General features: G+C 45.9%; 3 protein-coding genes across 4 annotated transcripts; 2 read left to right on the forward strand and 1 right to left on the reverse strand.

Moving 5' to 3' along the window:
* Positions 1-91: 91 nt before the first annotated feature.
* On the reverse strand, positions 92-2,095 carry LOC131209072 (syntaxin-5). 2 transcript variants are annotated; one of them, XM_058202051.1, is made up of 4 exons: positions 1,938-2,095; positions 1,296-1,863; positions 941-1,221; positions 92-864 (listed from the first exon to the last, which is right to left on the reverse strand). In XM_058202051.1, the coding sequence occupies exons 2-4, from the start codon at positions 1,849-1,851 to the stop codon at positions 379-381; spliced, it is 1,323 nt and encodes a 440-aa protein (XP_058058034.1). In that variant the 5' UTR covers positions 1,852-1,863; positions 1,938-2,095; the 3' UTR covers positions 92-378. The 2 variants fall into 2 exon arrangements, with proteins under 2 accessions (XP_058058034.1, XP_058058033.1); XM_058202050.1 differs by having other exon boundaries at positions 1,296-2,095.
* Positions 2,096-3,063: 968 nt separating this feature from the next.
* Positions 3,064-7,789, forward strand: LOC131207725 (contactin). Its single transcript, XM_058200351.1, has 5 exons — positions 3,064-4,096; positions 4,227-6,523; positions 6,590-6,992; positions 7,103-7,186; positions 7,375-7,789. The coding sequence occupies exons 1-5, from the start codon at positions 3,064-3,066 to the stop codon at positions 7,467-7,469; spliced, it is 3,912 nt and encodes a 1,303-aa protein (XP_058056334.1). The 3' UTR covers positions 7,470-7,789.
* A 241-nt stretch (positions 7,790-8,030) lies between these two features.
* LOC131210238 (BOS complex subunit TMEM147) lies at positions 8,031-9,068 on the forward strand. Its single transcript, XM_058203451.1, has 3 exons — positions 8,031-8,191; positions 8,290-8,431; positions 8,504-9,068. The coding sequence occupies exons 1-3, from the start codon at positions 8,115-8,117 to the stop codon at positions 8,972-8,974; spliced, it is 690 nt and encodes a 229-aa protein (XP_058059434.1). The 5' UTR covers positions 8,031-8,114; the 3' UTR covers positions 8,975-9,068.
* The last annotated feature ends 3,367 nt before the right edge of the window (positions 9,069-12,435 follow it).

The raw sequence follows: 12,435 nt of genomic DNA on the forward strand, positions 1-12,435 counted from the left end.
TTTATTGAAGTTTAAATAAATGGACTAAAATCAAAGCAATCGCCCGTTTACCGCATTTCTTTCGACGCAACCTTCACTTTCATGTGTTTTGTTAAAATGATAGTATTCATATATTTTTGCTCCCTTGGGACAACATACCATGCGCTATCGGTGTTATTTACAAACAATTCGATTACAATACACTTCGTCTTCTATTACACATTTCGTTTATATCTATCACCACCAGCGCATCCAACGACGCCAGAATTACAGAACATTTGGACGAAGATCGCCGCAAGATCTTTTTACAGCTTTCAACCGGAACGTGGTGCCGCTGGCAGCAGCGAAGCGAAAGCAAACCCGGAACCAGTGAGAACATGTAGCATAACCCCTCTCACTCTACGCCAAGAAGATGACGAAAAAGATGAAAAACAGTATCACTACACCGAAGATCTTGATCATCAGCCAGCGGTTTTTGGTGACCGACTGGAAATATTTCAAAATTTCGCTATGCGCCGCTTCCACGTTCAGCTCAACGTCCTGCAGGTTGCCATCGATCCGCTCGACCATCTCCTCCTGCTCTTTAACCATGTGGGCGAGTTGCTGAAAGATGCCACCCAACTCGACGATCGTACTTTCGATGTTCTGCATAGTTTCGGCCCGTTCCTGCACGTAGCTGTCCGATTCATCGTACAGCACCAGCTGCTGTTGCTGCTGCTGCTGTAAAAGGGGCACCCGTTCCGAGTTGAGCCGACCCCCAGCGGCGCCGCCCGATCCCATCTCAATGCACACCTGGTCCTGTTGCTCCTGCAGCAGCAAACTACCCTGCGTGGAGCCTCGCATCGTCGAAGGTGGCAATCCACCGCTCATGGGCCCTTGGCTGAACTGTTGGACAGAGCAACAAATGCATCATTACTTTCCGCGTGCGTCACGGCCTCTCCCACCAGCGGACAATGCATACCTGGTCGCGGCGTGTTTTCTGTTGCTTTAGGTTTTCCGTGCGCACCTCCAGCACCTGCTTAAAGTCGGAGCTCATGTTTGCCAGCTTGGCCTGCAGCGCCACGACCATGTTGGAGGAATGTGAAAGTAAATGCCTACCGTTGGTGGACTTTCGTTGCGATTTCGATACTTCCTGCAGTCGCGCAATTTGCTGGTTCAGTGAGTTCAGATCACCTTTGATAATGTACGTCAGCTCCTGGATCTCGGCCGGTCGATCGTCAAACAGTGTCTTTTTCTTGGCCACTAAAACAAGAACGGGAAAATCCACACTGGTAAATGCGCCAAGTCACGCACGCCCCGGGCCGCAATGTACGTACGCAATGTTAACTTTTCAAGCTTCGTGTAGGTGCTGGCAATGTTTTTGCCAATGTGTTTTGCAATCATCATAAATTCGGCATAGCTCTGCATGTGCTTCGCTTTCCGCGGGTCTTTCAGATTGACGGCCCGTTGTATGTTCCGCCCCTGCAGCGACCGGATCGCGCTGGCAAACTCTCCGGAACGATCGCGCGCGGTCATGGTAAATTCAGGTAACCTGTTCTCTGTTCCACCCAATACGTCCTCAGCGTCGTCCCACGGACGGATGACCTCCTGCTCGGAGGTTGTGCCCGCTTGCCAACCGCGTTTCGGTTCCGCCTTGGTTGCCGCGACGGCAGCGGCAGGTGTAACGCTGGCAAGAATGCGTTGCGATATTGCTGGCAACCAACTGCTGGCCGCACTCTGTGCCGGATACTTGGGCTTCTCGGGGTAATGCTCTTCCGGTAGCTGGTTGCTGCTGCTGCTGCTGGTCGGTTGTCCGTCCGACCCGATGGTAATTACAGCGAATGAATCACCCGTATCGTCAGCACCGTGACGACGTCTGGCTCTTGATTGCATCGCATAATCGCACTGAAGGTCCTCCAATCAAAACATCCATCAATGGTTTGCTTTATCGTTTTGAATGCTCCGAGTTTGTATGCTACCTGGCTTAACTAAAAACAAAGCGATCGCCTTCAAAATGGACCCTAACTGCCACGTTTTACAGGACGACACATAGGTAAAAAATACAGGGTTTCGCAAATAATGAAACGAATTGTTTTCCTAAGTAATTTCTCAAGCAAATGACGTGGAATGCAAGGCCCACAAATTCGCTTGACCTTCTGTCACTGACAGCTGGTGTATTTTTTTTACATTTGAATACTTCCCATCGGCTGACATCTTTAAATTGATCAGGATACGTTCACCTTCAACCGATTGGTAATCAAATACACTCCATTACAATCCTACGAATCGTTTAATAATTTGCTAGGCATACATCTTCTTAGAAATCGCATAATTAACTTAATAAGTTAGGTTGTGTTTAGTGCGCTAGCTGATGGGAAACTATTCGCCAGAAACATATCAGTACGCAGCCAACTTCGGATGTCACACATTCAAACAAAATTAGAGTCCCTCAAACGGAGATGCGCGGAACAAGTGTTTCTAACTTACCGTATTCTGAAACAAGAACCTTTCGTCTCTCGTAAAATGGCAAGCATTTTAATTTGGGAGTACTTTATCTTACAAAAAAGTAATGTAATTTAAATGTAAAATACAACTAAAAATCATCTCTTTGTAGGGGAAAGCACAGTATCGAATCACACTAGATTGTGTTAAAACTATGCTTTATTGAGCCGACGGCTCAGCGCGAAATATTATCTGTTATTATCTGTTATGCATCGCATTATAAGTTCGTTAGTTCCAAAACGTACGATTTTAATCGAATTGAAAAAGTATCCCCACATCATTTCATTGCTTTGCTGTTGTTTATACGGGAACTGAAGTTTGTTGTTTCGTTTAATATATAAACATTGTAGCGTATTTACAGTTGTAACAACGAACAATGCCAATTTTTAAAATGTCGTCGCAATCCATTTAAATAATAAGTTACGCGACAGCTTCAGCGTACAGCGACAAAGGGTGGCGAAAACAGCAAACGGATCTCTGCGAGCTTCTCTGATCTGAGGGTCTCTAGTCTGCCGCCCGAAACCACACCCTGTGACTAACCGAAAGAATTCCATTAAGCGTCAGCGTTCGAAAACATTAATGTTTACCTAGACGCGCACAGTGATGGCGGTGCGTTTAGTCAAATTTGTACTCATTAGTGCCCTTTTCCAACTAATATCGGTGGAGGGCCAGCAAAGCCCCTACGGCGGGAACAAGTACTTCGAGGAAAACGATGGCTACCTCAAGCAAAGTTTGGGCACCCTAGACGACGCGTTCCTCAAGTCGTCGAGCGATCGGCGCAGCCTGGAGGACTACTTCTGCCCGGAATATTGGACCGCTTTCCGCAACACGTGCCTTCGGATTCACAAGTCGCCCCGTAAAAACTGGTACGATGCACAGAAAATATGCCAGGCCAACCAGGGCGACTTGGTGAGCATCGATACGATCGAGAAGCACTCTTTCATTGTGAAGCTGATGGACCAGGATGTTAGCAAGCAGCACAGGTACTATGTTTCGGCGCGCCAAGCTTCCATCGGGAACTGGGTAAACGCCGACAAAAGCCAGCTAATTGCCATCGACGACGCGATCAACTACGAAGAGAGCCGCGATACGACGGACGAGCTGCAGTCGTACTTCGAGAGTAACAAAAACACCATCGAACGGGATGATCCGTACGAACAGGGAAAGTACTATCAGAGTGAGCGCTTCAGAAACCGTAACTTTCTGATTCTTGGCTTCAACATGCGCAAGGAAAAGTGGCAGTTTTATCCGGTGACCGGCGACGACAGTTTCCTGTTCATTTGTGAGTCTCGCTCACTGTACAGTGCGGACAACATTAACACACTTTTAGAGAACCGCCGTAGCTATGACTACGGATTGGAGCAGACGGATATACCGGAAAGGATACCGCGCGGGCCTTACTTTATTAAGCAACCGGTCGACACGACCTACGATACGGGAAAGTTTAAAATCACAAAAGACGTTACGTTAAGCTGCCTGGCCGGCGGATACCCGACGCCCAAGTATACCTGGTACAAGGAAGAGTACATTAAGGACAACTTAACCGTAATACCGATAGACCCGCTGACCAATAGAAATCACACTGTGAGTGGGGGGAACCTGATTATTCACAATCCGACCCAGAATCGCGACCAGGGTAAGTGTTGTTTGGCATTTGGCAGCAAACCAATGGTGTTCAATCGGTGGCCTTGCTAAATCTAGCAAGAACACCATCCTTACCTGCCTGTGGGTGAAAAGTACAACGAGTATCTATTGTTTTGTTTCAGGAACATACCATTGCACCGCGCAGAACGTTTACGGGAAGATTATTTCCGAAAGTGTACAGCTCAATTTCGGTTACATTCTGGAGTTCAATTTGCAACGTGCTCCGGAAAAGGGCGAAGAGAATTGGGGAAAAGCACTGGTGTGTGAAGAGCCGCAGCACTATCCGGATGTAAAGTTCTACTGGTCGCGCAACTTCTTCCCCAATTTCGTGTTCGAGGACCAGCGAGTGTTCGTGAGCCACGATGGGTCGTTATATTTCAGTTCGTTGGAAATCATGGACCGTGCGAACTATTCCTGCACCGTTATGAGCACCGTCAGTGACACAGGACGTAACGGACCATTTTTCCAACTATCCGTTTCGCCATCACCGCACTACCAGGATCTGATTTTCGCCAACTCTTTTCCGAAAGCGTTCCCCAAGGTACCACTGGCCGGGAAGGACGTGCGGTTAGAGTGCATGACGTACGGTTACCCGGTAGCCTCATACAATTGGACGCGCAAAAACGGAAATCTACCTCGTATGTCGAGGCTGGAAAATTTCAACCGGGTACTGGTGCTCCAGAATGCCACCGTGAACGATAACGGAGAGTACATGTGCACGGCTCGGAACGCCAAGAAATCCATCATGCAAAGCATCTTCATCAACGTGCAGATGGAACCGAACTTTACTATTCCGTTGCGCCACCGGACGAAGGACCTCCAGGGTTCGGTCACGTTCTTGTGCGAAGCCTTTGCGTCCCCGGATGTCAACTACACGTGGTACAAAAATGGCGAGCACATGGATGAGCGAGAGCACGGTGGAAAGTTCAACCGGGACAAGTACACGATACAGGATAATTTGCTTAAGATCAACTTCCTCGAACCGGAAACGGATGACGGGATGTATCAGTGCAAAGCAACTAACCAGCTGAAGGGCGTGTACTCGTCCGCCCAGCTGCGCGTGCTCAGCATGAAGCCTTCGTTCAAAAAAAGGCCGCTCGAGTCGGAACTGTACAGCATCGTGAACGGCAATACGACCATCTTGTGCGAACCGGAAGCAGCACCGACACCGAAGATAGTGTGGAAAAAAGATGGCAACGTTATTGGCAGCGGAGGACACCGTAAGATTTATCCAACAGGAACACTGTTTATCTCACCAACGTCACGCGATGACGAGGGAACGTACACCTGCATCGCGTCCAACAATCAGGGAATGGCTGAATCGAAGGCCCGTCTAATTGTGCTGCAAGAGCTGCGGTTCACCGAGCAGCTGCCTGCCAAGCAGATCAAGCAGATCGGCGAGATGCTGTACCTCAGATGTGACGTTACATACGATCCCCTGCTGGACGTAGCCTTCATCTGGACGCACAACGGCCAAGTGCTGAATGACCAGCGCTACGAAGATCAGCCAATGGTACGGGATCCATTTGCACTGCAATACCGGATCCGTATCCACTACAACAGCCTGGAGGTGCACAATCTAACGCTCGTTGATGGTGGCGAGTACGAGTGCATCGCGAAGTCATCGGTGAATCGGATTGTCACGAAATCGAACGTACTCATCCAGGGACCACCGGGAGCACCGGGTGCGGTGAAGGTAATCGACATCAAGAAAACGGAAGCGCTGCTAGAATGGACGAACGGTAACGACAATGGGCGCCCGATCCTGTACTACAATATTCTCGGCCGCACCAATTGGAACCGTACCTGGGTGAACATAACGCAGAACGTGATAGCGCAGGAGGTGGATCGATACAATGGCCGTCGCCGAGCGACCGTTCTTAACCTAACACCCTGGTGCGGGTATGAATTTAGCGTGGTAGCAGTGAACGACTTGGGCATTGGAACGCCCAGTCTACCGTCTCCGGTGTATAGTACTCAGAAGGACAAGCCGTACATTGCGCCACGTAATGTTGGTGGTGGAGGTGGTAAAATTGGAGATCTAACCATCACCTGGGATCCACTGTTGCCACAGGAGCAGAACAGCATCGAAATTCACTATAAAGTGTTTTACAAGCTGCCCGACCAGCGTGAATGGGCGAGTGAGGAACTCCGGCGCCAGGGTAACAGTGGGAAGGCTGTGATTCACGTGCACACAGATAAGTATTACACGAAGTACGAGGTTAAAGTGCAAGCAATCAACGATCTTGGCCTTGGACCGATCAGCGACCCAGTGACAATCTTCTCGGCCGAAGACATGCCGCAGGTCGCACCACAGCAAACCATCGCACGCAGCTTCAACTCCACCGCATTGAACGTAACATGGATGCCAGTTTCGCAGAGTAGAGAAAGTATTCGCGGCAGACTGATAGGCCACCGGGTAAGGGGAAAACCATGGTTATTTGTTTTGTTTGTTTGATAATAATATTGTCGATCCCCGCATTAGTTGAAGTACTGGAAAAAGGAACACAAAGAGGAGGACTCCGTGTACTACCTATCTCGTACCACGCGCCCGTGGGCTTTGATCGTGGGCCTGGAACCCGATACGTACTATTTCGTGAAGGTGATGGCATACAATGCAGCCGGCGAAGGCCCGGAAAGTGAACGCTATCTCGAACGTACCTACCGCAAGGCACCACAGAAACCTCCGTCGTCGGTGGAGATCAAGGGCATAAATCCTTCCACCATTTACGTAGTATGGCGCTATATCGCTCCTTCTCAGGACGAGGAACCGGTTCAAGGATACAAGATACGTATCTGGGAGATGGACCAGGACATGACTGGTGCCAATGATACAGTTGTGCCTATCGGCAAAAAGCTGGAAAAGTACATCGACAACTTAACACCCGGTAAGTAGAATGGGGCAAACAATTTGACTGTCGGAATAATTGATTTCTGCCGTTACGCTCTTCAACAACTACATCAACCGTTGTATGTCTTCTTTTTTTCTCTTTAACAGGAAAATCGTACAATCTACGCATTTTGGCGTTCAGCAACGGCGGTGATGGAAGAATGTCCAGCCCGCCAATACAGTTTAAGATGGGTAAATCCATTTAATTATTTCTTTCGACTATCGGCACACTTGCCAAGAAGGGCTCGAAATGATTATTTCGCTATACAGTTTCATACCGGAAATTGAAAAAAATAATTTTAATTTAATTATCGTGGCCGAGGTTGATACTTTTTGTACCAATAGCTCTACTGAAACTGATCGATTGATTTGTTTTCCAGGTATTACGCAAACACCACGGAATGGGTCCGCCAATTTGCCATCGATTCCACTTGCCTTGCTCGCTATGCTTAGTATATTGCTAGTCCTGCAATAGAAAGTAGAGAGCTCACATTCCGTCGTTACTTTATCGACAGTACGACTACATGTCATCTTTTGTCCCGCTCGATTTGTTCGCGATATATCCTATCATTGCCGTGATAGCCGTGATAGAGCGTTATGAACATGATCTTAAGTGGTTAACAAGATGCGAGGAGCAGCTTAAGCGGTGTTCCACAAAGGTAGTTGTATCCAAGCAAACATGTGTCGAATGCAGAAATCTCGCGAAACAGAGCATTGAATGTATTTTTAAATATGTAGACTTAGTATTTACATAACACAACAGAATCCGTCCATCAGAGAAGATATTTTGAAGCAGTAGGGCTTATATTGGAAAATAAAAGTATTTTTCTAAAACGCTTCTGGTTTAGTATTTATTAATTCAATTATTATTTATTAACCGCCGGTATCATGATTCAAAACACCAAACTCTGTGAAAGAAAACCGCTAAGAAAAGATATACGTACGGCGACTTTCACAGTCCAAACAGAGTGACTTTTCTAGGACGTCGAGTGAGTTGTGAACGTCAAATAAGTAAGACGTCAACAAAGCAAAAAAAGCTGAAAAGTGGTGGTCGGTCTTTAGGCACATGCGAAAAGTTGATATAATTTTCGCTTCCTAAACTCCGTTTCGGTGACTGAAAATGACCCTTTACCATTTCGGAAACTGTGTGGCGTTGGTTTACGTGCCTTACTATTTCACGTACAAGTATTCCGGGCTGTAAGTAAAATATGTTGACACTCAACCATAGCCGCTCTTCCCTGTGTCCTCGATCACGGTAACTTAATTAACATTTCCCGACTCCGTTTTTCTGTTAGATCCGAGTACGGAGCATTTTGGAAGTGCGTGCAAGCCGGTGGTATTTATGTGTTCACGCAGCTTTGCAAAATGCTGGTCCTTGCTACGTTCTTCCCGGACACCGACACCTTTAGCGAGGGCGCTCCGTTTAACTTCATAGCCGTAAATCACAGACCTTCCGTTTTCGGCGTACAGTTAACCCTCAAATTATGACATTATCTTCCCTCATGACAGGAATTTTTACGCTGCAGCGTTGATCTGGTCGATTTGCTCGGAATGGCTTTCGTGCTCTCTCGAATCCCAGGAAAAGGCCATAGCAAACTCATCACTGCCGGTTTAGGTTGGGCTGCAGCCGAAGTTGTACTTTCTCGCGGACTGATGCTCTGGTTTGGAGCACGTGGGGCCGAGTTTTCGTGGATCTACATTCAGCGCTGCCTGGAATCGAACGTTCTGCTTATCCAGCATCTGTCGACAGCCACGTTGCTGTGGTTGTTCTCGCGACACGATGTTGACCGAAAGTATGCTCCGGTAGTTGTGATGCTCCTGGTGGCCACTTCATACCGTGGCGTTTGGCTGGAGGGTATGCTGCACGCCGTGTCGGCCGGACCGTGGCTTAGCCTTGCTCTGAAGGCACTTATCACGAGCTGCATAGGAGTAGTTTCATTGCATATTTATTCTGGACTTGCCCAGCTTATTGGTTTGTAGCTCGGTGGCAAACCATCATTCTTTTACTTTGTTGGCTGATTGTTTCTTTTGGGTTAGTAAGTCATTCAACAATAAATTATCAAAGCAAATTGAACGACTGTAAATTCTGTTGCTATATTGTCTGACGTAGTAATCAAGTTCCAACTAGCTCCTGGATTGGAATACATTTTCTGGTTGATTTACTAATCCCTTTCGAGCTTTCGGCACAGCCAAAGGCGCTTGGGTTTTGCCTAAATTAAAGGATGTATTTATGAATGCACTATGCATTCGGTGTATTAATAAGAATTGTGAATTTAAAACTAAGATTTAAACTTCCGAAAACGGTGCTAAACTCCCGGCACGGTGCTCCACTTAGGACCTTTTTCCAAATACGATGGGATCCCGAATTCATCTTTCGTTGTAACAATTACTCCTTTAGCATTGAGGGCTGTAAATGTACCAAAGAAATGAACAAACGTTCGAACGACAGCAAACCAGGAAGCTTACACAAAATGCTGAAGAACAGTGATGCTGCCATGAGCTTATTTTTCAGGTTGGCCGAGATTTTCGAAAACGGTATCGGTTGCTGCGTAACGGCCCACAAACCACGTAATGTATCAATCAATTCTTTGATAGAAATGGAGCCATTCGTTGATTTTTCATATTCTTCAATGCTTGCGATTGAAAAATCTGAGACCGCGATTAGTGTCTCCTGTCTCGACGACTCACTGTTATCGTGCAGTACGTCTTTGTTTTTTGTTTGAGTATTTTTCGACTTTTCTCCAAGTTGTAAACTTTCACCAACCCAATTATCTGGTTGATAACTCGTGAAGGTCTCTCTTTGCGTTATTATTGCGTTGCGCTTGAAAAGATGATCAACAAGCGAGCGCCGCAATGGCTTTCGGAACATCTCATCCAAACACGTTTTGTTCAGTGTTCCGAGAGCTATCACATCGTCCTTCGAATGCTGTAAAATACGAACAGTGACATAACTTGAGATGGGCAAACATGCAAAACAATGATACTTACAACACATCGTTGTGTGGAGACTGGATTTTCTACCCAACTTTTGAAACGTTCGAAACTAATTATTTTCGCATGATGTTTACCACGCGATGGCCGAATATTGGTTTTTGCAGCATCGATATCATGAAGCTTTGAAACAACGTTTTCCTGGTTACACATTGCTTCACTGCTGAAACAAAAAAAAAATTATTCATTACTAATTCCTATTGGTTTTTGATACGTAGTTCCATAACGTATTTACTTATTGTTTCCATCCTCAACCATATCTTTTGCGCCATCCTTAAGTTTTGGGACCCTTCGTCCATGGTTGATCAAAGGCGGCAGTGTTTCCAGTTGTAGCTTCGGAATTAAACCATAGCTGAAAATAGAATCGTTCTATAGGCATCCGGACAAACTGTGAAACACAAAATAAACCCTACAAATGTGCACTATTCACTGTTTGCATGTAATCATAGCTTTGGGAAAATTGGTCAATATCCGCCAAAGTAGTACACTCGCTGACCAAAGGTTGTTTTTCCGGCTCTTCTTCTGTCCGTACGTTGAAAAAATCAAGCAGTTCATTTGATGAAAGCGATCCAAGGCTACAGCAATCATCATCGTCATCATAATCCTCCCGGTCTGGTGGGGCCTCCCGAAGAGTGATGTCCATAACATTCTGAACGGTGGTGGATGGTTCCTCTGCTTCCAACTTTCTCCTTTTCCCTGGCACCACCTTTTCTAGCCTGGTGATGGTGTGAATGTTTTAGATCAGCACAATGTTTATCGCGAGCACAGAAAGGTTTGGCTTACACTTGAACCGGCTTTCTTTTGTGGTTGAGAGTCAACGACTTGCGTTGTTTGATTTGAGTTGTTTGCGACACCACGAGCTCTGAACGGTGGATAAAATAGTTAACATACGATTACCTTCGTTACGGGATGAAACAAAAAAACTTACTTTTTAAGGACTGAACCAGAAAGCAGTATACTTCTGTTACGCCATTAGCAACCTTGCTCAGCACACCCAACGGTCTTCTGCGTTCTACCACAAGATCCTTCATAAAGCAGCTGCGGTAACGAAAGAGGATAGAAATGTGTGGCTCCAAAACGATCATCACTCGTCGTTGATCGTTTTCGTTTGTGCTTACCAGAGTTCCATGATGTCATTTTCTCGGCTCAGTCGAACGGCCTGTTTCATGAAACATTTTTTGTTCGTTGCCGCCAACCAAGGCACGGAAAATCGGGAATCGTTCCACAATGCCACTTCATGATTACTCTTCAATTGGTTTCTCATGGCCCCGATTTTCTGCCGTTTCAATGACAGTCTAGCCAACTACAAACAGGCTGCTTTTACTAACAAAGTAAACAAGTTTTTTTTAACCAGAACGAGATGTGGTGACGAATGAGTTCAAACGAGTTCGCGACTCCGAGTCCGATTTAATACTGCGTTCCCGTTTGCTAAGGTTACTTTGGTTAAACGCTGAACCTTTCATTGCTGTTTTAGCTATAACAGAATCGCTCCGTTGCGCAACATGCGATAGTTTTTATTGTGCAGGGATTTTTTGTTGGGATTTGTGAACGGGTTTATAAACCGTTGCCGAGATCGTGGGGTTTAGTTAACAAAGTAGGAAAGTGAGAATAAGTGCCGAAATTTTGTTTTTAATAAATGTAACACTAGCCATGCTGTTCATTTCAATCAACGAAGCTTACCCAAAAAGATTTTATTTTCTTTGCATCTCAGGCAAATATAAACATTTTAAATTACAAATTTTGTTACATAACAGAAATGTGCAATTGACTGTGCTATGTGGTTCTTTTCGCAAATAAAGTCATGTTACATAAAAGGGGGAGCCGTTAATTTTTAAATAATTTTCTTCGCAGTTTTCGTTCGCATGACACAGTTCATTGATGTGTTTGCACATCTTATGCAATGCAGACCAAGGGAAAGAACAATGTTGACCTGTGCAAAAAATGGTAAGCAAAAAAATCAGACTGTATCAGTATAAAAGTGATGGCGGGAGATGGTTACGGCTACATTAGTGCAAAAATGGCCATAGCTGAGTTTACTGGTTCACTGACTCACATAAGTGCTTTACAAATTCTGTTAAACACCTTGGCTGTAACACATCTTTCTAGTCATTACAGTGTTTGTACAATTCGTGCTTCTAGTGATGACATTAGGTTGGAGTTATTTCATCCGCAAGTGACTCTGTTAATGGAGAGCAAATCCGACAGCTTCGGGAAAAGTTTAACGCGTGCTATTGACGCCGGATGTGAAGGCTTCGTCTTAACGGAAGCCACGCTTTTCCCATTTCTCGACCACTTTCGTTCTTCTCATGAAGCAGCTTCAAAGCGAGCAGCCAACAAACGCATTATCGCCTTGACCCGACTTGGACCGCTGGAACGGAGAAAATTGATAAATCACGAAGTAATGGAAATAACACCTAACATTCTCTTGGTCGTACCCGACACAGTTAATC

This window comes from Anopheles bellator, chromosome 2 (assembly GCF_943735745.2).
Source record: "Anopheles bellator chromosome 2, idAnoBellAS_SP24_06.2, whole genome shotgun sequence".
Lineage (NCBI taxonomy): Eukaryota > Metazoa > Arthropoda > Insecta > Diptera > Culicidae > Anopheles > Anopheles bellator.

Bases quoted from the DNA above. Each gene is read 5' to 3' on its own strand.
- LOC131207725 (XM_058200351.1), top strand. From the start codon at position 3,064: ATGGCGGTGCGTTTAGTCAAATTTGTACTCATTAGTGCCCTTTTCCAA. The intron at 6,524-6,589 runs GTAAGGGGAAAA...TCCCCGCATTAG, and splicing joins GCAGACTGATAGGCCACCGG to TTGAAGTACTGGAAAAAGGA. The intron at 7,187-7,374 runs GTAAATCCATTT...TTTGTTTTCCAG, and splicing joins GCCAATACAGTTTAAGATGG to GTATTACGCAAACACCACGG.
- LOC131209072 (XM_058202051.1), bottom strand. From the start codon at position 1,851: ATGCAATCAAGAGCCAGACGTCGTCACGGTGCTGACGATACGGGTGAT. The intron at 1,222-1,295 runs GTACGTACATTG...TTCTTGTTTTAG, and splicing joins GCTTGAAAAGTTAACATTGC to TGGCCAAGAAAAAGACACTG. The intron at 865-940 runs GTATGCATTGTC...TCTGTCCAACAG, and splicing joins AGAAAACACGCCGCGACCAG to TTCAGCCAAGGGCCCATGAG.
- LOC131210238 (XM_058203451.1), top strand. From the start codon at position 8,115: ATGACCCTTTACCATTTCGGAAACTGTGTGGCGTTGGTTTACGTGCCT. The intron at 8,192-8,289 runs GTAAGTAAAATA...TTTTTCTGTTAG, and splicing joins ACGTACAAGTATTCCGGGCT to ATCCGAGTACGGAGCATTTT. The intron at 8,432-8,503 runs GTAAATCACAGA...CCCTCATGACAG, and splicing joins CTCCGTTTAACTTCATAGCC to GAATTTTTACGCTGCAGCGT.